The 25912-nt window shown below is 38.9% G+C and overlaps 4 protein-coding genes across 10 annotated transcripts in view; 2 read left to right on the top strand and 2 right to left on the bottom strand.

Annotated features, from left to right (window-relative positions):
* Positions 1–2210, bottom strand: part of pnpla7b (patatin-like phospholipase domain containing 7b) — a 51338-nt gene extending 49128 nt beyond the window's left edge. For 2 of the 3 annotated variants that reach the window (XM_049578759.1, XM_049578761.1), the window contains exon 1: positions 2133–2210. The gene's annotated coding sequence lies outside the window, so the exon portion shown is untranslated. Of the gene's footprint in view, positions 1–673; positions 723–2132 lie in introns of all 3 variants that reach the window. The other variant, XM_049578760.1, reaches the window with a different exon arrangement.
* A 333-nt stretch (positions 2211–2543) lies between these two features.
* On the top strand, positions 2544–3840 carry mrpl41 (mitochondrial ribosomal protein L41). Of its 3 annotated transcripts, none has more exons than XM_049578857.1 (2): positions 2544–2597; positions 3196–3840. In XM_049578857.1, exon 2 carries the CDS (start codon positions 3234–3236, stop codon positions 3639–3641), a length of 408 nt encoding a protein of 135 aa, XP_049434814.1. In that variant the 5' UTR covers positions 2544–2597; positions 3196–3233; the 3' UTR covers positions 3642–3840. The 3 variants fall into 3 exon arrangements, with proteins under 3 accessions (XP_049434814.1, XP_049434815.1, XP_049434811.1); XM_049578858.1 differs by lacking the exon at positions 2544–2597 and adding an exon at positions 2608–2815; XM_049578854.1 differs by lacking the exon at positions 2544–2597 and adding an exon at positions 2608–2915.
* A 181-nt stretch (positions 3841–4021) lies between these two features.
* Positions 4022–16287, bottom strand: dph7 (diphthamide biosynthesis 7). Of its 3 annotated transcripts, none has more exons than XM_049578809.1 (10): positions 16173–16287; positions 15655–15827; positions 13362–13495; positions 13194–13281; positions 10290–10384; positions 8747–8907; positions 7499–7571; positions 7349–7414; positions 6297–6469; positions 4022–5191 (listed from the first exon to the last, which is right to left on the bottom strand). In XM_049578809.1, the coding sequence occupies exons 2-10, from the start codon at positions 15784–15786 to the stop codon at positions 4782–4784; spliced, it is 1332 nt and encodes a 443-aa protein (XP_049434766.1). In that variant the 5' UTR covers positions 15787–15827; positions 16173–16287; the 3' UTR covers positions 4022–4781. The 3 variants fall into 3 exon arrangements, with proteins under 3 accessions (XP_049434766.1, XP_049434768.1, XP_049434767.1); XM_049578811.1 differs by having other exon boundaries at positions 8747–8904; XM_049578810.1 differs by lacking the exon at positions 16173–16287 and adding an exon at positions 16026–16165.
* Positions 16288–21119: 4832 nt separating this feature from the next.
* Positions 21120–25912, top strand: part of LOC125890260 (endophilin-B2-like) — a 56179-nt gene continuing 51386 nt past the window's right edge. Inside the window, exons 1-2 of the mRNA XM_049578817.1 lie at positions 21120–21292; positions 21914–22055. Coding sequence (XP_049434774.1) covers positions 21230–21292; positions 21914–22055 — 205 coding nt within the window. The 5' untranslated portion in view covers positions 21120–21229. The remainder of the gene's footprint in view (positions 21293–21913; positions 22056–25912) is intronic.

The raw sequence follows: 25912 nt of genomic DNA, 5'->3' as shown, positions 1-25912 counted from the left end.
CTTAAAAATGCTTCACAGGATTGAATCATTATTTGCAGAAACTTAAAAAAAGACATTGATGTAACTTGTACCTTTTGTGGAGAGCAAAGAGAGACGCTGGTGCATTTGTTTTGCTCCTACCAACAGACATAACGCAACTGTGGAATTAATTTAGTGCTGATCATATCCACCCTTACTTTAAATTACTTTAGAAAAGTGTATTGTTTGGATTCACTGAATAAGACAGAAATCTCTGCTCGCAGTTTTACTTGATTAATTTGCTTATCATATTGACTACATTTTACATTCATAAATCTAGACTTGTACGTTAAGAGCCATGTGTTTTTGAGCTATCTGTATTGATCAAGCAATACACATCATCTTTTTCTGAATATACAAACAAAAAGCTCTTCAAATATATGACAAATATAAGATTGGTTTACCTTTTTTTCTTTTCATTGTTTACTACAAACTTAATCCCCCTGGCGTGTTGTAATAGTAAACTATTGTATTTCTATTGGACACACAAGGTTTGACATGTTTGATGTAGGCTATATGTAACGTATACTTTTTTCAATAACATTGAAATACTCTTTTTTTAAAAACAAATCTGGGTTAAAGATCATCTACTCTGGTCAGGGAAAAGAGGTCACAAGCTAAGTGCTTGTAACCAGACACTGTCTCATGCACTTACACACTGCAGTACTCCAACAGGCTCTACAAACAGGCAGAGAGACTCAACTCTGGGGAAAAAAAAAAAAAAAACTAAGAAAGCTCCACTGAGGAATAATGGGATAGAACCAGGCCATTGGTTCTCAACCAGCAGTCCCTGAAGGAGTTCCAGGGTGTCCCCAATAAATGGAGTAATTAATTTACTATAGAAGTGAGCCCAGTGTTAGCAAGAGTCAGGGTGACTGTTCTGATCACAGGTTTCACTTCCTCCACAGATCTCTACAGTAGTTGACAACTATAGAATTCTGGTCTTAATCATATCTCACAACCAAAATCTTTCCAGATTGCGGTCCTTGAAGTGAAATGTTATCAAACTGAGTTCTGTGACCTACTGCAGTATGCATCAATTTGGGGACTCCTTGAAAGGATTAAAGTTGAGAACCTCTAATAAAGCCTACCATATGCAGTTTGTATACTAAATACATTTATGAAGATCACCTCTGCTGCATATTTACTAGGGATGTGAATCACCAGAGGATCCATGATACAATATTACAAAGATACTTGAGTAAATACAAAATATTATTGCGATTTGAAGTATGTTCCTCATGCTGAGCATTGCAATAAAATATATTGCGATTTATTATCTTATTTCAATTGTAATTTATGTCCCTAAAGAAAAACATTTTATAAGATAAAATTGTCGGTCCTTTTTTATCTCACTTCAGCTTTTTTTTTGCAGCAAAATGTATCCAGTGCACTGAAAAAGCAACTTATTATATTATTCTAGGAGGGCACCTAACGTTTAATTTGTATGTCATATTCATAAGTTTTATAATAAAAAAAACGATGCATGGCAGTGTGTGACGATATGACATTGCTACAATGTCATATCACATTGCAATACTATGATGTTTCGATATTTTTCCTTCCACACCTAATTACTATCCATGTTGACTTATCCTGGGGCTGTCCTCTTGTGTCTGACTCCATTCAAAAAAAGAAGATGCTTCTGGAAAGTGCTATATGGATCATATAGAGTGTGCGTTTTCCAGAGAGCAATGAAAGCCATAATTAATTGCTAGGCAGATATTGTGGCGAAATCACGGAGAGTCATATTCCTGCTTGACAGAATTAAAATGTAGTAGTGACAGAGGGTACAAAATAACTCTACTTATAACGTTAGATTACACTTGAAAAGAACGTAAAGAACAGGCATTTAACAGATATTTTGTCACAATTAAGTAAGCTAACATACATTTTTACTTTGTTATACGTAACCTAATTGTTCTCACAGACTGTGTCCGCGGACTTTGCCTCTGTTTGTGCAGTCCGCTACACAACAAGAGGACAACCCAGTGCAAGCGAAAAACTCAACAAACAAGTGTTCACTGACAGAGTCTATAACATACACAAACAGACAAATGAACCCTCGGCTAACCCTTTTCCACTGAACCGACCGAACAATTTTTCCCACATACCTTTCTTGCCTTAAAGTTTTTGTGTATATGTACATGGCCTACAATAGTGTCAACGAACTAAAAACAATCCAATGTCCGGTTGTACCTATCAAAATAAAAATCCTTAATGACGAGAATATACTGAGACCCAGATGTAAAGGAGGTATAGAGTGTATTTAAAAAGGACGAAGGGTGCGATTAAATAGTTAAGTTTTACTGTTTAATGATACATTGATACGATGTACAGCTGAATGTTAACAGATAATTAAGATACAGTTTGCTTTGCACATACTGTGCCTTAAAGCATTTATTTTGAAGGGCATTCTGTCTAAACTCTGATTATGATGACTGACTTGACGCACCGCAACCACTGAGATCAGTATCTGGGCTTGTTATTGGTTGATAGTGTTGCCTCTTGGCCAATCACTGCGCACTTTCTTGGACAGTCAAGCACATTGCTTACAGTGGACCAACAGTGGGCTCAAGGTGAGTGGTGTTGAACTTTGTAACATCATATGAACTTACGGGCAATTTATTTTTGTAACGTTGTACGTTAACAGCTATTTTAGTGTAAACACATAGGTGAATTAACTGTTCGCTTGCCAGTAAACGATGCAGCATTAATTAGTTGCCTCGGAAGTCATCATTTGGTAGCTAATATTAACTAGTTAACGTCAATGACAACGCGTTAACCACCCAATACTGTAAGTCATTCTCTAACCTGGCTAAGTTAGAAATGTAACGGCGTTTTTTTTCTCTCGTGAACCAGTTTTTACTACCTCTGGACCAATGTGTTAATATCAGGTAACGTCAACATCCACCCATCCCTGATTGTTAGCTAACAAACGGAGGTAACGTTAGCTTGTTAGAAAACAATATTTAAGATGATGATTAATTATTTGGACTCACGTCATTCCCGGCAGTCATACTTTATCCTCATGTCTAAACAATAATCTAAGTCAATAGTCACTTTCGAGGAACAGTAGGGCAGTTGTGGTGGTGGCAAAATCCGATTATTATTTGTGGTGGCACTTGTGCTGTCTTGTTATCAATACATGTGTAAATAATAACGCATTCATTGCAGGTTTCCTCTGTCCTGGAAAGAGGAATCGCTATTGCACCATGGGTGTGTTATCCACGCTGTTGAGAGGTCTGATGAGAGGAGCGGACAGGATGTCTGAGTTCACCAGCAAGCGTGGATCAAGGACTCATAATAAAGGCAGAGGTGCAAGGCCCACCGGAGTGAGGCTTCCCAGCAGAAAGTTTGTGGCCATACAGGCCATGATTCCTGAGTTTGTGGTCCCTAACTTGGAAGGATTCAAACTTAAACCCTACGTATCATACCGCTGTCCTCGGGGAACAGAGCCTCCGCTCACAGCAGAAAGTGTGTTTGCTGAGGTTGTGGCCCCTCAGATCAAGAAAGACTTTGAAGAGGGCACTTTCAACAAAGATCAGCTGGAGAAATATGGATTTGATCCCCAGCAGGAGGGGAAGCTCTTTAAGCTCTATCCCAAGAACTATGTCCGTTAAAGATGCACTAACAGTGAAATGTATTTACAAAGGTGCAAACTGCGGATTGGACTGAAAGTTGCAGACTTACTGGTGTGAAAATCATTACAAATGGGACTGTATATTATGTTGAGAAAGATCAATTTCCTGCAAGTGGTGTACTTTTTTGTTACTTGATCATTGAAATAAAACTTAAGGGGCTGTGATCCATACTGCAGAACTGTGCATTAGTCATTGTAAAGATCAGCTGAACACAAGATGACTGTCATGAGGCCACTGATAGTCATTCTTCACATTCTGTTATACAGAAGGTTACCATATAGTTATTGATTTTGCTCAGAACCTCTTGATTTAAACAACACGTTCACTCTGTGTCCAAGTTCAGATATGCACAGTGAATCTAGAGCTTGCAAGTGTAGCTTTATTGGTCAGAAAATGCAATGAGTGTAACCAGTAATTAAAGTGGCTTCTACAAATTTTGATATACTACAGTTTTCAGAATCATCAGATGGTGAAGATCACCACCTCAGATTTCTGGGGATCAGCACAGATGCTGACATAGCACTTCTTACAAATGCAATAAGGGGTTTTTCTTGAGGAGGTTCATTACATGGGAACCTTAATACCAACCTTCAACCAGCTTATTAGGGATAAAATCACAAGTCATCAACCATCAGGCCAAGGGGTGCACATGAAGAGACTTTCCCTTTGAGTACCAATACAGTCATCAGACACAGTCACACAAATATAATAAAATTGGTGCCAGTCTTCAAGCAAGGTGTTTTTGTGAACAGTTTTCCTTAATACAATCACAAAGTATTTAAAAAAAGCTATGATGAAGGAAAGGTATGTGGGTGAACTGTGGTATTGATCTTGTTACTACAGGACACACAGTATAAGGATTTTAAGCAATTTATGTTTAAATACATTTTTATAAAAATCAACTGTTAAAATGTTACGAAAATATATGGTTTTCCTAATTGCATATTCAGTGGTAAGTTTTTCCAGAGTGGGTAGGACTTATCTTCATAGTGAAGACAGTGAATGGAATAACAGTATAACATGCCAATGTTACAGTTGGGCTGTACATTCTGTGTCACATGTTATAATGTTGATAGACGCTATTTCTATAGTGTCAATGCAGCCAGTGCTCAAGCCTGGTCAACACCGGTCTGATTCCCATTGAGCCTCATCTGGAGTCCAGTCCCAGCGCCACACATGGAGCATATGGTCATAGAATGAGCAGCTTGCCAGCAGACAGGACAGTGAAGGGGCATCCTCATTAGAGTTGAGGGTGGGGCCTAAAGTAGGGGTAATAGAGGGCGCTGCAATGCCCTCTGGTATGTATCGTCCTGCATCATCCTCCAGGGAAGTGTCAAAGCTGGCAGTGGGAGATTCATACTGAATCCTCAAGTGTCCGCCACTCTCTGTGAGGCTTTGCTTTGGTTCTGCAGCAGCAGGGGAGCAGGGAGCCGGTTCCTCCAGGGAAAGCCGGGACCAGTCTGCTCCGTATGCCAGAGAGTTGTGGAGGATGTATGAGGCGATGACAGGACACGCTCCTCCATTACCCTCTGGATAAGATAGGACAACATCAGTGGTTTCACACAAACTTGACAATAACTTTTATGTCAAAAACAAACAAATTGCTAACTTTTGAAGCGTCCTGCTCCTTACAGGATCTATTTGATACATATCTTGGGTCAGCATGTTTACTACAACCTACTGGTTCCCACTGTATTCTCAAATGAAGATGTAGGTCTGCAATGCTGAAGCGCTCTTAGGGTGTAATAAAGTGTGTTTAATTACTTCTGCCAGTGCCAGGGCAATAAGAATCACAGTGGTCATCCTCACTGAACTGTTTACTGAACTCTGAAGTTACTGCAAATATGACTGTCAGTCATCTGCTGGCTTTCTTGGTTGAGTTACCCGAGATCATATATGCATGATGGATGAAGTTCCAACAGTCCTTTGCTCCCCAGCCATACAGAAAATATCTTGGTGTTGCAGTGAATATACATAATTGGCACGTTTTGTCTGCAACTACTATCCAGTATAAAGACTACTATCTAGCAGTAATTTACTATGTAAAAGTCTCAGGCTGAATCCAGCATGGGACCTTTGTTGAATCACTTTCTTCCTCATTTCTTGTCATCTCTTGAATATCAACATTTTATAAAAGCAAAAAATGCCATAATCATAAATAAAGTAGTTGATATGGCAATAGATTTCTCAAATATTCCATTATTTGTGTATAAATATCAGGAAATAGAAAAGAAATTATTTTTCAGAGCCCAGGGTGGCAACTTGGAATTCTATTAGCAAGATCCTTTAAAAAAAAAATAAAAAATCTAATACTCCAAAACCCAGAAGTATTCAACCAGCTATCATACATAGCAAAAAGAGCTAATCCTTACATAAGAGAAGCTGGAACGAGAGAATGTTTGAGACAAAAAACAAAACAAAAACGTATAGCTTGATTTTCTCTTGAACAACTTACTGTTTTAACACTAGTATCATTACATTTTATGGATCAAGAGGCCAAGCAAATGCTTGGTGACTAGGTTAACAAACTGTTTGACTATCCAATCATTAAAAAAAAAAAGAAAAAAAAAGAAAGTTTATGTTAACATTCAAAACAAGTAATTCCTTCCCTGACAATCTATCTTCCATACTCACCTAAAGCCTGCTGGCAGTGAAGAATGTGGAAGTCATTGTGCATGCAGGCTGCCAGTAGCAGGTGATGATGGGTCGGATGCCACTTTAGCCTCCACACTCCTCCACCCACAGAACTCTCACTGAGAGGCTGCCGCATGTTCCTGCCATCCCATAGCAAAACCTGCTCATCATAACTGCAGAGAGAGACGCCCAGAACACAAGGCTTACAGATGATCACGTGACTGAAGGAGTGAGTCAGCTGACAGTTAAAGCAGCTCTTACCTTTCTTGCATTTCACACAGCGATTAGAAAAAATGTGAACATACACAACTCCCGCCTCCCTCTTAAGTCCCATCCCCCCTCCACATGCAACTCCACCTCCGTCCAAAGGCCTACTCCCCCCTCCTCCATTACGTCCTCATTATGTCTATGATAGACGTAGGCGTTGGCAAGGTAACGTTAGATACACGGAAGAGGAGAGCGAGTGTAACACATGTTGACGTTACAACCAAGACAGTCAAACGCAACCCCGGAGTTTTAAAACTCAACAAGTGATGACTGATGAGTTTTAGAATAAAGTTACAGTGCTAACTCTAACTTCGCAGTGCTACAGTGCTAGCCTATGTTACATTAGAGGCAAACTAAAAATACCTGTCCAGCAGAAACTCTGCGACCATCTTGTCCCTTTTTAGCTCAGGATGAAGCTGCATCAGTCTTGTTACGCGAGCGGTTACATCAGTCGGAGGTCTCCATGTGTGGAAGACAGACAGGACGCTCGGCCAATCGAATGCAATGATTGGTCGGAGTTTTCGTAGAACCGTATGAGAATGGTATAATTATGAGTTTGTATCTCTGGTGGAATTCACTTACATTTCAGTGTGCCATCAGCTTATTAAGTGCATTTTAACCTAAACAAAGAAAAGTGTAAAATTTTCAGAAAGGTAAGTGTTGCTTTAAGGACAGAAGGAGCACATAGAGAGGAAAGATGGGTACTCAACAGTAGCCACAATCATATAAAAAGTTAATTCTCACACAGTGTTATGTTACCATAGAGAGTTCATTGGGATATTTACCTGCCTGTAGCCAGGATGTGTTCCTGGTGTGGGTTACTGTGAATACTGCACACACCCATTGAGTGCCTTCAAGAGAATGGACCAGAAATTGGCGATGTACTTAAACAGACAGACCACATGAATACTGTTGACACTGACAACAGTACTTACCTTTTACTGGTGAAAGTAGGGCAGGAGGGACCAACCCTGAGATCCCAGCCTTTTAGTTTGCAATCATCACCTCCTGTTGAGGAATGACACACACACACACACACACACACACACAGGAGAAAGTGTAAATGCATATACAAGCATAAAGAAATTATAAAAAAAAAAAAAAAAAAAAAAAAAAAAAAGTTAAAATCAAGCAGCAATCTGCTGAAAAATACTGAAAAACATGCCAACATGGAAGTACCAAAAACTGCAGTTCATCAAGAAAGCGGGTGAAGCTGGCTCCAAGAGTAAGTCAATCCCCCAGAGCAGGGATGACATTTTTTTTGTGAACCAACCTGGAAGTTTGCATTACCCTGGTCCCCTAACAAAAAGCCTGTGGCAATTTTGCATTATTATAGAAAATAAAATAATCTTCACAAATGAACACCACTTTTTATTTTTTTAAGCATAATTGCAATTGCCCGAAGTTAAAAGCTAATGTTAGGCTACATACAAATAAGTAGATTTATCATTTGCAAATTTTGGCAACTCTCAAACACTAATGTTGGTATCGGCCTCAAAAAGTCGGTAACGATTAGGCTCCAATTGAATATTGTGTTGTATTAAGTATTTGACAGGGAGAAGTTCTTCTTCAGCACTGCCCATTTCAGTGTGGAAATACTGCATCTGTGTATTGGACAACATCTCTTCCCAAGAGACTCACTGCTGCAGCACCAAAGATTGATTTTTAAAATAATATCTTTCATCTAGTAGCCATACTACCAGCCATTCCTCACAACCCTAACTTCTGTGGATGTGTCAAACACCTCTGGAAGCTCATGCTAACAGGGCACAGCTCAGGCTTCAACAAGCTCTGGTTGTGGTCAACAATAATTTGAGGCCACTACATCAGAGCTCCATGCTCATAGTGAATTGACTGACAGCAGCAGTCTGTTTACACTGTGTTACACAGTTTAAGATTTGACCAAATATCATATACCAAATATTTTTGTATGGGACACAGAACCCTGAATGTGTAACATTTTCAATTCATAAATAAAGTGGCATACACAGTTATTTTAGCTACACCATACAATGACATAGAAACATCCTGACATTCAGTGAATCCAGGCAGGCAAACAGCCACACAAAGAAAAGTTGGGGGCCTAATACAATTTCTGCTTAGGCCTCCAAAAAAGGTCAGGGAAAGCTCTGCAAGTGTTCGTTGAAAATGTGACAGATAATGATTTAAATGAGGAGAGTTACCAGAATAAATCAGCTGTGTGTCCCAGTAGGAGAAGGCTGAGATCCAGGCCTCAAAGTCATGGGCCTTCCACTGTGACAGAGCCGTCAGAGCACCTTCAGCCAGGGAGAGAACACTGACGCAGCCTGCGGAGTCACTGCACACCACCCGCACTTCACTGCTGCTGAAACAAACAGGAGATATTTGACAGGACCATTGTTGCAATAAAATAGTCCAACCAAAGCCAAGACCACTCACAACCATTAAAAAAATAGCCCAATTTTAATTCCCCTTTCATTTATTTAGGAAATGGTTTTTATGTGTGAGTATTAACAAAATATTAATGTCATACCCTTTTCCCACTGAAATTAGTGTGTATATGCACTTTTTTTTAAAACGCAAAACCCCCCCACTAAAAACAGGCCATAGACTCCTGTCCAATTGCTAGTAGACCAGAACCATATATACGGCTCAGCAGTTTTGTTTTTTTGTTTTAATGATGTGTCACATTCAACATCACAAACGTGTCTTGGAAAACAGGTCAAACCCAGTGCTAACCGATTTAGAACGATAATCAAGCGCAGCTGGGATTGAGACAGACAGAATTTATGTGGACTCATCTTTGCATCGTGCCCGAAAAGGGGCAAGAAATTGGCATGTCCACCCCATGGATGTATTGTAAGAGTTGGATCCTGGACCCTACGATGGCGCCTATTCAGTCCAATGACAACTGCCCCCCCTACTCTCCCTCTGATTGGCTTGCACTCCTTGCCTTTATTGGTTGGGTTGGTTAGATTTAGGCAAGAGGAGTGAAATTGGTTAGGGTTAAGTTAGGTTAGGAATATCAGGGTACGCTAATCAGAGGCAGAGTAAGGTGGGTCATGCCTCTACCATCCTTGTTAAAAAAAAATAAAATATAACTCACACCCAGGTGTCATGTTTCCATTACTGATGATCGGAGCCAATTGGAGCCAGAGTCAATAAATATCTGTGACAACTGCAGTCTCATTTGTCCTGGAAAATTAAAACTGATTGTTACCTTTCACACTAAAAGCCAGATGTTAATGGATGTCAGTGGGTTTTTGTCCAGTGGGAAAAGGGCTGAACATACATATTGACAGATATTTGTAATACAAGTCTTTTATCACACAGCTGTAACTTAATAATAATTGGAATAGGAATTAAGTTACTTAGTTGAAATAAACTATATCAGCATATGGGTTTGATGGTCATCAGTTATGGTCAATGTGTTTTCAGCTGAGCTACTAAATTAATCTGGCTCATACTTGGAGAGAAGGTGCCGATCTATTGGTATATAGACTGATGTTTTGTTGGTGGAGACTGTCTTAATATTACAAAAAGCAGCCCAAATGATCACAACATCCCCAAAAAATGTTTTACCCACCTTAATAAATAAAAAGTAGCCCAACTAGAGGGAAAATTGTCCAATCTGGCAACATTGTAAAGTGTTTTTTTTTTTTTTTTTGTATAAAATGTTACATTAACTGTTAAATGGAAAAACACAGCTGCAGGTGCTCAGGCTCTGAACCATGCTGAGTTTTTTACCTGTCCATTCTTCCAGTGGACCAGTCTAATGACAGAGCCAGCCGCTCTGCTCCCACCTCCAAACTGCACAAAGGGTGCAGACTACGGGCGCCTTCCTACTGGATACACACAGTCATCAGTGTACACTGCCACATCAACAACTAGAGTCCAACCAGGTCTTTATATATATATATATATATATATATATATATATATACACAGTACAGGCCAAAAGTTTGGACACACCTTCTCATACAATGCGTTTTCTTTATTTTCATGACTATTTACATTTTAGATTCTCACTGAAGGCATCAAAACTATGAATGAACACATGTGGAGTTATGTACTTAGCAAAAAAAGGTGAAATAACTGAAAACATGTTTTATATTCTAGTTTCTTCAAAATAGCCACCCTTTGCTCTGATTACTGCTTTGCACACTCTTGGCATTCTCTCCATGAGCTTCAAGAGGTAGTCACCTGAAATGGTTTTCCAACAGTCTTGAAGGAGTTCCCAGAGGTGTTTAGCACTTGTTGGCCCCTTTGCCTTCACTCTGCGGTCCAGCTCACCCCAAACCATCTCGATTGGGTTCAGGTCCGGTGACTGTGGAGGCCAGGTCATCTGCCGCAGCACTCCATCACTCTCCTTCTTGGTCAAATAGCCCTTACACAGCCTGGAGGTGTGTTTGGGGTCATTGTCCTGTTGAAAAATAAATGATCGTCCAACTAAACGCAAACCGGATGGGATGGCATGTCGCTGCAGGATGCTGTGGTAGCCATGCTGGTTCAGTGTGCCTTCAATTTTGAATAAATCCCCAACAGTGTCACCAGCAAAACACCCCCTCACCATCACACCTCCTCCTCCATGCTTCACAGTGGGAACCAGGCATGTGGAATCCATCCGTTCACCTTTTCTGCGTCTCACAAAGACACGGCGGTTGGAACCAAAGATCTCAAATTTGGACTCATCAGACCAAAGCACAGATTTCCACTGGTCTAATGTCCATTCCTTGTGTTTCTTGGCCCAAACAAATCTCTTCTGCTTGTTGCCTCTCCTTAGCAGTGGTTTCCTAGCAGCTATTTGACCATGAAGGCCTGATTCGCGCAGTCTCCTCTTAACAGTTGTTCTAGAGATGGGTCTGCTGCTAGAACTCTGTGTGGCATTCATCTGGTCTCTGATCTGAGCTGCTGTTAACTTGCGATTTCTGAGGCTGGTGACTCGGATGAACTTATCCTCAGAAGCAGAGGTGACTCTTGGTCTTCCTTTCCTGGGTCGGTCCTCATGTGTGCCAGTTTCATGTAGCGCTTGATGGTTTTTGCGACTCCACTTGGAGACACATTTAAAGTTTTTGCAATTTTCCGGACTGACTGACCTTCATTTCTTAAAGTAATGATGGCCACTCGTTTTTCTTTAGTTAGCTGATTGGTTCTTGCCATAATATGAATTTTAACAGTTGTCCAATAGGGCTGTCGGCTGTGTATTAACCTGACTTCTGCACAACACAACTGATGGTCCCAACCCCATTGATAAAGCAAGAAATTCCACTAATTAACCCTGATAAGGCACACCTGTGAAGTGGAAACCATTTCAGGTGACTACCTCTTGAAGCTCATGGAGAGAATGCCAAGAGTGTGCAAAGCAGTAATCAGAGCAAAGGGTGGCTATTTTGAAGAAACTAGAATATAAAACATGTTTTCAGTTATTTCACCTTTTATTGTTAAGTACATAACTCCACATGTGTTCATTCATAGTTTTGATGCCTTCAGTGAGAATCTACAATGTAAATAGTCATGAAAATAAAGAAAACGCATTGAATGAGAAGGTGTGTCCAAACTTTTGGCCTGTACTGTATATATATATAATACATAATAACAGGAGTAGAGTGGAATAAACACACCCATTACTGCTCATACAGTCATTTCAGTTAACCAAGCAGCTATTAAGCATTTCTGCAGCCTACTGAATGAGTAATGCGTCTTGGTTCACTTTGGTAAACTACCATGAAAGGAACAGTGACATAGTGCAACAGCTGTGCAAGCTTATAATGTTCAGACCGTGTTGACACCGTGTAAAGTGTTATATTGGACAGTAGTATATTGCATATATTGAGTGTTTATCCACCCAAAACAATCTCTACAGTTTGAAAAGTAGCTATTCAAAATATGTTGCAATTTTAATTTAATCAAAATTTGGTGTGTGTATACGGTCAGTTTTATCAGTGCTACAATCTATTGCAAGCTGGAAGTCTGGAAGCTGTATATTTATCTAAAGACAAAATAGTTTATGAGTTTGAACATCAAATATCTTATCTTTGGAATGTATTCAATTGAATATAGGTCAAAAAGGATTTACAAATCATAGCAATCGGTTTTACACAGCGTCCCAACTTTTTTAGAACTGGGGTTGTAATATAAATGATGAAGATGTCATTCTGCTTTGTTCAATGGGTGCACCACCATGTTGACCATGTGACATCAGATGTGTTAATTTGTTATATGGCACATTTCATACACAGTAGCAGTTCACTGTGTTTTACAAGCTGCATAATGACATAAGTAGAAAAGGATATTTAAAAAACTTGAAATTACAGTACTATTTGGTATGCAAATTTAATCATCTGTCTGTTGTACTTTTTATGCATACTTTGCTGACAGACAATGCCACATTAAGCAACAGTATAACAGAGTTTGGTTGGAATTATGTTCTCTACTTACAAGAAGAAGTAGAGAACTGCATGTTTGGACTTCTTGTGGTAGAAAAGGCTACTTTCAAGCAGTTTTGATCTCAGACGCTGATGTATATATTCAGGGATTATGTGCCCTGTCAAAAACCTTACATGCTGCTTCTGTACACAAACATCATCTATGAACCTAACAATATCAATTGTCACCTGCCTGCTGTGATTCTTCTCATGCTATATTTCTCACCTGACTGTTTGACAGCGTGTACAGCTGCAGCTCTCCGGTGGCAGCTGCCATTCCCAGTAAAGTCTCCCCTGACACTGGCACATGGCACCTGAGAGCAAGTTAAACAATCAGCAAAGCAGAAGCTCACAATGACAACATGAGCCACACTGATCAAACTGGATTTCTTACCATTTCAAATCTAAAATGGCCGCTGTGTCCATGTGCTGTAGCTCAGTCAGAGGAGGGCTCATCGATCCTTCTCGCCGAAACTCAAAGAGGTACAAACGACCAGTCCGGCTCGGGGTGGCATCTTCTTCCCCTGCCTACGGGAAGAATGTAATCATCAGTCAGACACCGAGCATGAGTTGCTGTAGTCCCAATAAGTACCCGTTACTGCTGTGTAAAATTAAAGGTCCTGTGTGTAGGATTTAGGAATATATAAAGGCAGAAATGGAATATAAAATGCATAACTATGTTTTCATTAGTCTATGTCACCTGACACTAAGAATCTTTTTGTTTCCATTAATTTAGAATGAGCTGTTTATACCTCCATACAGAGTGGGTTCTCTTCAACAGAGTTTACCATGTTATTTCTACAGTAGCCCAGAATAAACAAACCAGTCACTGGCTCTAGATAGGGCCATTCGAGTTTTTGTGAATCGGCCACTGATGTTCTACACGCTTGGCACACGGGAGAAGTTTTAATTGACTGCAATCTGCTACCTCATCACTCGATGCCACTAAATCCTACACACTAGACTTTAAAGACACAAACAACTCAGACTACACAATTAGAAAAGTATGTACAATAAAACAAGTTAAAAATGTTGTTTTGTTTTGGACAATATGGATGTGAACAATCCAATCAGCACAGTTTCAAGGTTGACACCCAAGATTAGTGTCACCAATTCGGTATCTGACCAAATGTCTCCCCTTCTGTTCCTGAGTTATGGTCTTGAATAATGGCCAAGATGAGTCAAAGGCAACACGCACACCACCTGCTGATTTAGTGGTGTAGGGAATGAGGCCCCCCTGAAAACAACTCAATGAAAAAATGTAATTCCTGCACACACTTCTTTACCTTTGCATTGATTTGTTTAAAAAAGATCACATTCATATTTGGTCCAAAAACTGTAGCCCATATGGTGAGAAAAAATGGGCTATGTATAAAATATGGTATGGAATAACAGTAATGATCTTTGTACTGTTATTGTGTGTAGGCACTATAAGTGAACCCTATGGCATGTTTTCGATAATATGTTATACTATGTCAATTTCAGTTAACGTGTACTGACCACTTCAAATTAACAGCCAGAAGAGGGTTGTGATTCCTACAGTGGATGGGTACAATATGGATGTGAACAACCCATATCATTTTTGCCCTGCTATAGGGACCCAAATCTAGATTTTGACACAGGGCCTAATGATAAGGTTCTCACTATGTAAGTTGACACTGTGCCTCATTATGACTAAAATACAAATTTCAACAAACAAATTAACACGGCACCTGGAGATTTTAGGGCCCCCTGAAGCAGTTGTCCCCTCTACCTGTTGGTCATCAAGCACCCTCATGTTCTCCTATAATGTTGGAAATAAGCACTTAAAGGGAAAGTTAGGATATTTTGAAGTTGGGTTGTAAGGAGTACTTATGCATTGTCCGTGCATTACATAAAGCAGATGTCAGGCAGCACGTCCCCACTTCGGAGTCAAAGCCGCCAGATTCCATTAACAAAAACAGTAATTTTAGCTCACTAAACACTGGAGTACCGGATGTACTGCTGCTTTAATCAGTAAGTTAGTTTGTGTTACTGCGTGACTTTTGTGGATCCAAACTGACCATTTTAAATGCCAAAGCCACACAATAACACAAACAAAAACAAAATAACTCTTTGAGGCAGCTGTATATCAGCACCTCCTGTGTTGAGCAAAGATAAATTACTGTTTACTGGCTTTGAAGAGAGTGATATGTTGGCTTAATTTTCCAGTTGGAAATCAGTCTGACATTGAGGTTAAGCAGTGAAAATATTCTTAATTTAGCATGCACTTAATACTTTTTGGTGGGACTTTTCTTAATTGGTTAAAATACATTTTGATGCTGAAGCCTCACCAGTGGTGCATTACTTAGCATCATGTTACTCCAGTCTGCTTCTCCAAATTGGACGCGTGCTAACTGAAATCTACTGTAGGCCTATGTAATATACGGTCTATGGATAAGGACGTCATACAACCCCACTTCAAAAAAATTAAACTATCCCTTTAAAACATGTAATTCTAGTTTGAATGTGTCAATGTGGTCCAATGTGTTTCTGTGGACAGTGACGACTACAAAAGTTTTGATGTTGGGCTATGATGACATCACCGTATTTACAGACAGGGAAGCAACATTTGTCACATATACTACAGATAAAAACAAGAGTGCTGAGTGTCGGTTTGTACGAGGTTCTGCCCATACAACAGCTAACCTGCTTATATTCAGTCTCACCCCTTTCTGTAACTGATAGGTCCCACAGGCCAGGATGTCTTGGCTCGGTGCAACAGGACACCATTCCACCGTGTCGGCACTCAGCTCCGTGTCAAACACCTGTAGATTGCGGGTCCTCGACTTCCAAGCCATGACCAGCTGCTTTGCATAACGTTACTGTGCCGGTGGAGTAACTACAGGGCAAAAAGGTATCCTGTTACGTCTCGACTGTAAAGTCAAAACAACACTCAAATAAGTCAGTCACGTAGTTCGTACGTTAGACCTCAAGCATCACAATGTACCAGCTAACGTCTATTAGGCTAACGTTAACGTTATCTGGGCTAACTTAATAATCTGTTTGGCAGTTAGCTAGCAAGCTATAATTAACTCACTGCGGTCTCGCGCAGCGCAAACTGTCAACAGTAAGACACTTCAGGTGACGAACAGATATTCAACGGGTTAATAAAATGTCCAAGGTTAAGTTAACTTTTGTTTAATAGTGAATATCCACAGAACAAATCATTATCAACAAAACTCACATGTGAGCCAGCCGCGACTCGACGACTCTGTGCGTCGTTACGTCATCGCTGGGCGTAAGGGCGCATTCAGGAACTACAAGGTTCTTAGCAATGAGTCCAAGCACTCAATGACACACTGTAAAACAGAAAGCAATCAAAACTGATTAGAACAGGGGTAGGCAACGGTTCTGGGGCCACATGTGGCTCTTAGCCCCTCTCCAGTGGCTCCCTGTGGCTTTGACGAAAAATGATATAGAAATGAGTAATGGTTATTTCAAGATTTAAAATAACCTAAAGTGACTGAAGTGACTCTCACATTCTCCATTTGTTAAAATTTGTAGCCTATAGGCTGAATACAAAAATGATTTAACATTTCGTAAACTTAAAGGTGCGTCACATGTCTACAATCTCACAATTCTGATGATTCTCAATAGTGTTATCTAGTCTCGAGTTTCTGCAGATAGGTTTGCTGTGGATTCCAAATCAGAAAACGAAAAGTCTTGAAGGAAAATAGACAATTTAATGGTGTGTGGACAGATTTTTTTTTAGCTTTTATTGACCTTGTACAAAGTACCAAATAATCACAAATAGCCCAGTGTAGAGCCACTTTGGGGTAAAACATATTAACACATGCTCATTTGTTGATAGGCTAATTTAGACTGAAACAGCTGTGTTTCCTTCATTATCAGGCTCAAATGTGTTGTGCAGCTGGAGACAGATTTTTTTTCTTTTTGGCCAAAAACGGCTCTTCTCATATGAAAGGTTGCCGACCCCTGGATTAGAACTATTTGTGCTCCCTTGTATACACGCTGTGTACTCGTACGATGTCTCTAGATCAAGGGCCTGTCTTTAAAATGGGTTTGCTGGTAAATGCCTAAATGCATTTGAAAATGCAAGATATCTTTATTATAATAAATAAAGGACAGAAAAGCACCACCAAGGTCCAGCTGGAGCTTCACAGATCCAGACTTGTTCTATCTGAACTGTAGTCAGTCCATTTCCTAGTCTTTTCAGTGCTCAAGCTGAACTGCATTCCTGCAAGAACCAGCTGAAATCACTGTGTAGGGGGAGTCTTCTTGTACTGAAAGACAAGGTGAAGCACAGTTGACCAGGATTAATGCCAGGACAGTGCGGTGGCCCCAAAAAGCACTGTGTTCAACCCACACATACGTCTGAATTCAGCTATAACACTGATCATGAAATCTAAGCTGCCAGTTAAGAAGGCTATAAACACAGAATACTACCTTGGTAGTGGTATTGCTATTTTTACTTTACTTTTACTTACTTATTTTTACTTTTTATTTTTACTCAAAGGTTTGAGTACACAGCTAAATATAGTGTACACAGTCAAATTCTTTTTTTTTTTTTCTTTACTCAAGCTGATTTTACTTCCAAAGAGGAAGCTGTAGTACCCTCTGCTGGATAATTACCATTACCAGCAGCCCTGTGCAACAACTGTTGCAAAAAAAAAAGAAAGAAAAAATTTCTTAAACAGGTTAAGGTGTATTGGCCAGGCTCTCAGTGTGACCTACGAAACCACAGCCATGGACCAGCTTTAACTGTAGACTAATTGGCATGTAAGTTAGTTAAAAAACAGTTAAACACTTAGTAAAAATATACTGTGGATTCAGCCACACAATAAAACTTTCTAGTCCCTTAAATTTGCTTTCTACCTATTTTGTGAAGACCCCACCAAAGACACACCTGAAGCAAAAATCACAGCAGTGATGCCACCAAACTCCTAAAAAAGATGAATAGGCTTGCTCTTGACATAAGAGGCGTCTGATGCAACAAAAAAGATATGAAGCTGTCAATAAACTTACCCCAAGATATCAAAACCATATCTAACTAGAATTACCATCACACGGTTGTATGCTTCAGCAAACCGGTAAAGTTGCAGTTAAAGTTTACATCCATGTCTGCCCAGACTCAGCCATGACAGTGGACAATGCTTCAACTATGGATGTTGCAGCAAAGAAGCTGCATAGTCTAAAATGTGGATGCTTCACCCACCTCTTTAGCCCAGCAGCACAGAAGATCTATACAGTCAGCACATTTTAAGATGTACACTGAGGATTCTGTTCCTGAGATAGGGCTTTGAGCAATGGCAAAAAGCTTTTTCTTTTAGTACATTATGATAGCTAAGAGAAGGTGACCTCTGACCTTTAATATGAAATGTCATCACATCATCATCTTATATCTTATGCTATAATTTTTATCATAATTAGTTTATGAATTCTTGAGTAATGGCCAAAAACATGTTTTGTGAGGTCACAGTGACCTTTGACCAATTAATTCTAATTAGTCCATCCTTGAGTCCAATTAGACATTAGCGTGACATTGGAGGCAATTCCCCCTAGTTGCCCTCGAGATATTGCATTCATGAGAATTACACGAATGCATTGTCACAGTGACATTTGACCACCAAAATCTAATCAGTTCATCCCAGAGTCCAAGCGGGCGTTCGTGCAATATTTAAAGAACTTCCCTCAAGGTGTTCTCGAGATATCTTTTTTTTCAGGAGAATGAGATGAACAAGGTCACAGTGGCCTTGACCTTTGACCACCAAAGTGTAATCAGTTCATCCTTGGGACGTTCATACTTATGTATTGAGGGGACGGACATATGTAAATTTGTGCCAAATCTGAAGAAATTCCATTAAGGCCTTCTTGAGATATTTTGTTCATGAGATTGGTACAAACATACATACGGACAACCTTAAAGTATAATTCCTCTGGCCATGGCTATCGCCGGTGCGGATGCATAAAAAAGTAATACTAAAAAATAAATACAAAGGCCTCGCTAATCTGTTGTGGTGATGGTCAGTGGTCGTGTTATGCAGACAGGCTCTATGCTACCCCCAATAGTTCAATCAAGTAATTAAGGATTCTGGAATGCAGCAGTTTAGCAGTTTACTCAGTGGTGTGGCGGCAGAAGTGAAATAAAGAGTGAAACAATCAAGTTGTCTTTTGTGTTATTTAATAAAGTGAGAGAACAGAATAATAAGAGTTATACCAGAGTCAATCTATTTCAGCTGAAAGGTCAGAGCTCTGACAGCTGGAGTTGATTCAGTCACATAATATAATTAAAACTTGCACAGCAAAAGGGAGGCAAAGGGAGGCCTCCAGTTAACTGATAACTGTCACGAGAACAGCTACAAAGCAAGCCTCTCACACACAAATGAAAACTTTCCAAGGACACAGTTTACTTCAGGTACAATGAAGCCATATACACACAAGGAAGCAAAATACTACATGTCTATATGGTAATGATTAATTTTGTTCCTACAACTGGAACAAAGTTGTAGTGATTGTAATGATTTTCAAACCAGTTCTTTTCACAGTATTGGTTCCTTGGAGTTGATACATGTAAGTGTATCAAACCTTTCAAACCTTTCAAGTTTTGATACTTAATTTTGATACTTTTTGCAAAAAAAAAAAGGTATATATTTATATTTCTTGGTGACACTCTCCTATAGTAGACCTAGATGTACATTTGACAGCTAGTGCTGCCCACCCCACAAAACTCATTAGTGCATGCAGTCATCATGTATGAGTTTATATTAATTAAAAATAGTAATTTTAACACATTGATTCAGCATCCATTTGTATGTAGGTAGGCTATGTAAACACATAACAGTGTTACAGAATTATCATTGTCCAATGATTTGTTGTTTTGTTGCATTCATGTGGCATCAGAACAATGTGTAAAAAGAGTTCCCTACACCATTTAATGATTAAGTTGTCTAGATGCTCTGAGCAATAAAACACAACACATCGTCTTTGTAGCATCCATGTTATATTATAGAGTTAACTCTCAAGGCTAATGCAAGCATTTTAACAGATTAATCAAAGAATAACTCCACCACAAGACTACAAGACCTTTGGAAAACAACAAAATGTGTTCATAACTCCAGAGGCAGCCTATTTTTTTCAGATGAATAAATTCAATAGGGCAGCCATGAGATTAACCAATAGTAAACACTGGTAAATAGTATCAGGAGTCAGAGACTTGGCTACATTGCTACACAGCCACTGATCCAACCCAAATTTTGCTCAAAATTTCTTTAAAATAAAATACTGTGCTTTAGCTGCTCTGTGTCTCCCTATAGTCTCTAATCACATCTGTTTCAAGTTAATGCCAGTGTTAGCAGCCAATGCTGCATGTACTGGCTTTGAATTAAAAATAAAAAAGAAAAAGAAAATCCTAATGATCTGAATCAGATCATATCTAATTGTTTAAAATGTATTTATATCTTTTTAATATCAGATTTTGGCCTGTATTTATCAACTCTACCAGGGAGAGATAAACACCCCAAAAGTCTAACCTTTCCCTTTATCATCAGTGTATTCAGGAAAACAAAGCACAGCTCCAATTTGAAATAACTGAGCTGTAAATAGTTTTAGATCAGTAGTTCTCAATCTTTTTTGTGTAAAGGACCCCTAAATTGATACACATTATATCAGCAACCCCCATTTTATTAGATTTGGCTTCAGAGACCTCCATCTAAAAAAATCTGGTTATTGACCAGAATTCTATGGTTGTCAACAAATTGGGGAAACTGTGGAGGAAGTGAAACCTATGATCAGAATAGTCACTATTGTGACTCTTACTCACATTCAGCTCACTTCTATAGTGAATTTAATAGTGAAGATAAACTATTTCCCATTACTGGGGACACCCTGGAATGACAAGTGGGGGTCCCCGGACCCCTGTTTAAGAGCCACTGCTTTGGAGTGTTTTTAAGCATTCAATATAGTCAAACTGGCGGCATCTGTTGGCTGGCATATGGTATTGCATTGATGGAAATTTGTAATGCAACCCCTCAATGGAACAATTGCCCAAGTCAAAAGGAAGTCACTGCTGTTATCCTTAATATGTTGTTTTATAATAAACATGGCCATAGTTCAAGCTGGTCAAATGTTTTTGCCTTTAAGCAGATTTATCATATGTTTGACGTAACCGGCCTTGTCAGTGGTGGTCACGTGACTTTTGCTGTGCGGTGCCATAACGTCCAGCTGCTGGTGTCTAGTTGTCTACTTCCACTGTCACACAACTAGCTAGCACATACTAACACAATGGATTTCAACGTGAAGAAATTAGCCTGCGGTGCTGGAGTGTTTTTCACGCGAGCTGTCCAGGTAATGAAACTTACGTGTTCTGTGGTTCGGCCGACGCTTCTTTCCATTTTGACAGCCAGCTGTTACTGACGTTACTGACTACCGTTACGGTACAATATCTGACCCTGCACTATATTGTACCACCGAGCTAACGTTATGCTAATATTAGCATAGAAAACAGATACAATTACTTGATATTTAGCCAACTGCTACGTCGTCAGAATAGTTAAGGCCTACATTGTAATTTAACAGCGTTGTCCAAATGCTATCCTGCAGTGTTGTTAGCTAAGATGACGTTATCTTCTTAATGTAACGTTATATTTTAGTCAAGCTAGCGTACCAGTCGCTTGTATAAATTAAACGTGGGCTCAGTTAAATAGCTTAGCAGACTGTAACCGAATATATTTATTTTGACAAGTCTGAGAGTAACAGGAAGGGGGGACATACATGACTGTCAGGTGAGCAAGAGCTACTCGTGAACCGGACCCTCTATGACGTCATGATATCGCGTTAATTCCCTAGCTGTTGATAACTGAAACCATTGAAACATGTCTATGATTGAAATCTGCACTAAATGGGAACAGTTGTGTCTCAGTAGTTAACCCGGGAGTATGTGTGTGTGGTGTGTGTCCTCTGCTTCAGTTCACAGAGGAGAAGTTGGGCCAGGCGGAGAAGACTGAGCTGGACGCTCACTTTGAAAACCTGATGAGCCGCGCAGACTGCACCAAACTTTGGACTGAGAAAATCTACAGACAGACTGAGGTCCTGCTGCAGCCCAACCCAAGTATGCTATATATTACAGTCCTATCATTAGATGTGGAAAGAGTATTCTACAGTTACATTTCAAATTGTTTTCAAGCAGTTCTGCTACCATGCTGATGTTTTCTATAATTTTATAATAGGTGACTTTTGATAAAAGCATCATAAAGGAAATATCAGCTCATGCACAATAAACATTAAGCCAGTGTTGGGAAGGTTACTTTTGAAATGTATGAGATTACAGATTTAAAGTTACCCTGTCAAAAATGTAATCAATAAAGTACCTATTTTAATGACTTCATCATGAAATGTAACTTATGACATTTGATTACTTTTCTAATAAATGTTTTAAACTGGGCAGTACAACTGAAAAGACCTGAAAGACCTAAACATATAAGTGCATAGGTGTGCTCTGAAATTGATCCCATTGACTTTGCTGACTAACATCCTCAAAATAAGCTAAAACAAGGCATTCCTGCACATCAAAAAGATGCAACGCAAGAGAATGAATATTATTTTCAACATATGAACTTTTACCAAAAAGAAATATGCTCAGATGCAACCTGTTTGTCATCATCAACATTTTGATCAGCAACTGTAATTTCATTACACAGTTTTTTTCTTAGAAACTGTAATTGATTACAGTTGCATTTATTTTGTAATTTAATTACTTAACTCTGTTGCTTGTAACTATTTACTCCCCGTCACTGCTTTTAGCCCAACTTATTGATTTTAATACACAAGACAAATTATCAGATATTTGCCACCTAACACAAAACATGATTAAACCAATTAATTTAATCAACAGTTAACAACAAAACAAAGTTCTTCAAAGTAATGCTGGATTGATGGAAAAAAACAACATTTTTTGGACTGGTTAAACCAAAGCAATAGGTTGTGTACCTATTTAAGAATGTGTTTAATTTATTGTAATCCCTGTGACAAACAATACAGTGAGGCATCATGACTTGGAATTGTATGTGCTGTTAGAACTTGTGGGCCTAATCAGGTGCAAGTTACGGGCATACAAAGCACTAAAAGACTGCAGAATGTCCACATGTTCAAAGTACTTGCTTTACCGTCAAAGGTTTTATTTGACATTGTTTTGTGTGAAATGTCAGTCTAACCTAGTGAATGCTGCATTTCTTTTTACAATCAGTGTAAGTAATTCAGTTACACAATCAGAAAATGCAGTCATAATAGTAGTGCAATAGACAATTCAATAATTAAAGTCAAAATATATAATAATTAAAGGACCATATCAAGGATGTTGTATGTTTTACCCCTTCAGCTAAAAATTACTTCACCATATTACAAAGCATTCTTATACCATGCCAAGTTTTTGTATTGTTTTCCATGATTTAGGCAACAAGTAGTTTGAGTTCATTTTATGATATGTATGAAAATTTTAAATATTTAAAATTTTGTATGTCAAGATATTTAAGTGTTCATGTCTGCCTTTATTTTTGTGTAAAGGTTCATTCATAGTCATGTGCTAAATGACTTGCATGCAGGTACAATTGTGATTTTTTTTTTTTTTTTTTTTTTTAATGTCAGTTTGTTCAAGATTATGAAATCTGAAATATACCTAACAGTTTTTGAAATTAGTTCTGGTTTCTGGTGGTCCAGGCTCTGCAATCCCCTTTGCATTTTATAATAACAACAAAAGAATCCCTTACTCCATGTATGTGGATCATCTTGAACACCTGTTTTTCAGCTTCAGTTTAACTTTTACCAAATGATCTTAGGACAGATAAGTCATCACATCCAACTTGTCTAACAAGCACAGTCCTTCTTGCAGGACCACTTGTATTTTGTATGGATACAGAGCACTGAGGTGCAGGATCAGAGCCATGCTGCCCTCTGTAAGTCTGCAGGACAAGTATAGGAGAGAAAAGGTTGCACTTGTCTTCACTGGGTTTTGCCCAAGTGTAAATGTTTCATTTTAGATAAACTTGTGAAGTCAACTCCTTGTAACAGTTGCTATCACCAGTTTTTTGGAATATTCAAAATTGTGTATTGTTTACATCCATGTTAACTAGCAGTCAGTTTTGTATTATGCATGTGCATGTGTTCTCATGCACAAGCACAAAAAATTATGCAAGCTACCTTAAAAATGGAGCCAGCTTGTAAGTACTACTGTGACAAAAAATAAAGGGAAATTAAATTTGCAGTTAAAAGGCTCAAACATGCAAAACCACTGGTATGGTCCTTAAAGTAATCCTAAATAGACCAATGGGAAACACAGTAGTTTTCTGTGAATAGGCACCCCATACCAAATGTCAGTCAGTCAGTACAGTTATAAAACATTGTGCTACAAGCTAGTGTCAGCATAGTTGCAATGACTTTAATTTAAAAAGGGCAAATACTTGTAGCATATATTATTTATAGATTTACAGTGATATGGATTTACATATTTGAGAATAGGGAGCTCTAACGTGTGACTTTTTGATTCTCCATGCTACAGTTGATCACACTGGTAAGTATTTTGACTTCCTATTTTGGTGCCGTGCTGTGGAAACCTTTCATGCCTTTCAATAATTAATACACAAAAAGTTATTGATAACATTAATTAGACCAAATCAGCACATGGTTCTTTGGTATTAAGATCGAAGGTGGCTTTTTATTGTTCAGGGGTGAGCACAGGATGAAATCCTATGTTGGCACGCGGCTGATGGTGAGTCAGCACATGGGTTAATGATAATTTATGCAAAATGGGTTTTAAACGTTGAAGCTTCAGCCTCCTTTTAAGTTTAATCTCAGCTTGACTGGCCTTGGCCAGCCAGTGTATTTTTCTTTTATGAAGTGGTTATTCATTGTGTCTTTCTCAGCTTTGTCTCGCTTCAAGGCTTAAGCATGATATTTGGGTATTCTGTCCATATTCAAAAATAAAAGAGCATCCTGGTTTGAGCACCTGTTATATCAGTGATATATCTAGGCCAAGATATACAGGGTATAGACTCTTCATTCTCATTAGTCTTTCTCCTAAAGTGACCAGCTTTGATTAAACTGCAAATTCAAAGTAGCACAATAGGTATTTTAGACAAGTGATTACCAGAATAATCATTACCAAAACTACAAACAAAAATATACAATGAAACCCCAAGTATCCCTGCATCCAGTGATTTAGTATTGTAAAGAAAAATCAAGAGTCCAAGGCCTCAGTCAATTTCATGCAGAGTAAGTCCAGCAAACTTTAAGGTGTGCTTGAAGATAAAAAAAAAAGTGGTCACCAAAACAGAAAATGTTCTTCAGGTAGTCCTTAGACAGAGCAAGGAGAAAAGGTATATCAAAAGCCTGAAAGTAGAGAAGCCCGCAGTTAAAAGTCTGAAGCTGCTGGCTGCAGCTTCATATTTAAGGGATAGATACAAGGGTGATATTTACCTTCTCATCTAACTCTTCATCAGAAACCGATTAAGCAATAGCATGTTTAAAAGAAATGTCGAAATACTGCTTTAGATGCAAACATCGTCCTTGGTTTATTTTTTTTAGCCAAACTATCACTATCATATAGCTCAAGGAATGGCACTTTTGGTTGGTAAGGTGATCCGCCCCTTTGGTACTGACTGAAATATCTTAAATATCTCAGCCACCATTGGATGGATAGCCATGACACATTGTACACAGATTCATGCCCCTTGAGATCAATTGTAATAACTCTCATCATCTTCTGACTTTTTGTTTAGCATTATCAGGAAAAAGTTCCATTTTGTCTAGTTAATTTTCTGATCAAATACCTACAAAACTAACCACATTCCCATCAGCATCAGCTTCACCTTGTATTTGGCGCTAAATAGCAAAAATTATCCTGCTATCACGCTAGATTGTGAACATGGTGAACAATAGCCTATCTCTGCTAAACATTAAAATGTTAATATTGCT

Source organism: Epinephelus fuscoguttatus, linkage group LG6, assembly GCF_011397635.1.
Source record: "Epinephelus fuscoguttatus linkage group LG6, E.fuscoguttatus.final_Chr_v1".
Classification (NCBI taxonomy): domain Eukaryota; kingdom Metazoa; phylum Chordata; class Actinopteri; order Perciformes; family Serranidae; genus Epinephelus; species Epinephelus fuscoguttatus.
This window is presented reverse-complemented; position numbering and strand designations above follow the sequence as displayed.

Bases quoted from the DNA above. Each gene is read 5' to 3' on its own strand.
- dph7 (XM_049578809.1), bottom strand. From the start codon at position 15,786: ATGGCTTGGAAGTCGAGGACCCGCAATCTACAGGTGTTTGACACGGAG. The intron at 7,415-7,498 runs GTAAGTACTGTT...ATTCTCTTGAAG, and splicing joins CCTACTTTCACCAGTAAAAG to GCACTCAATGGGTGTGTGCA. The intron at 5,192-6,296 runs GTGAGTATGGAA...TATCTTATCCAG, and splicing joins TCACTGCCAGCAGGCTTTAG to AGGGTAATGGAGGAGCGTGT.
- mrpl41 (XM_049578857.1), top strand. From the start codon at position 3,234: ATGGGTGTGTTATCCACGCTGTTGAGAGGTCTGATGAGAGGAGCGGAC.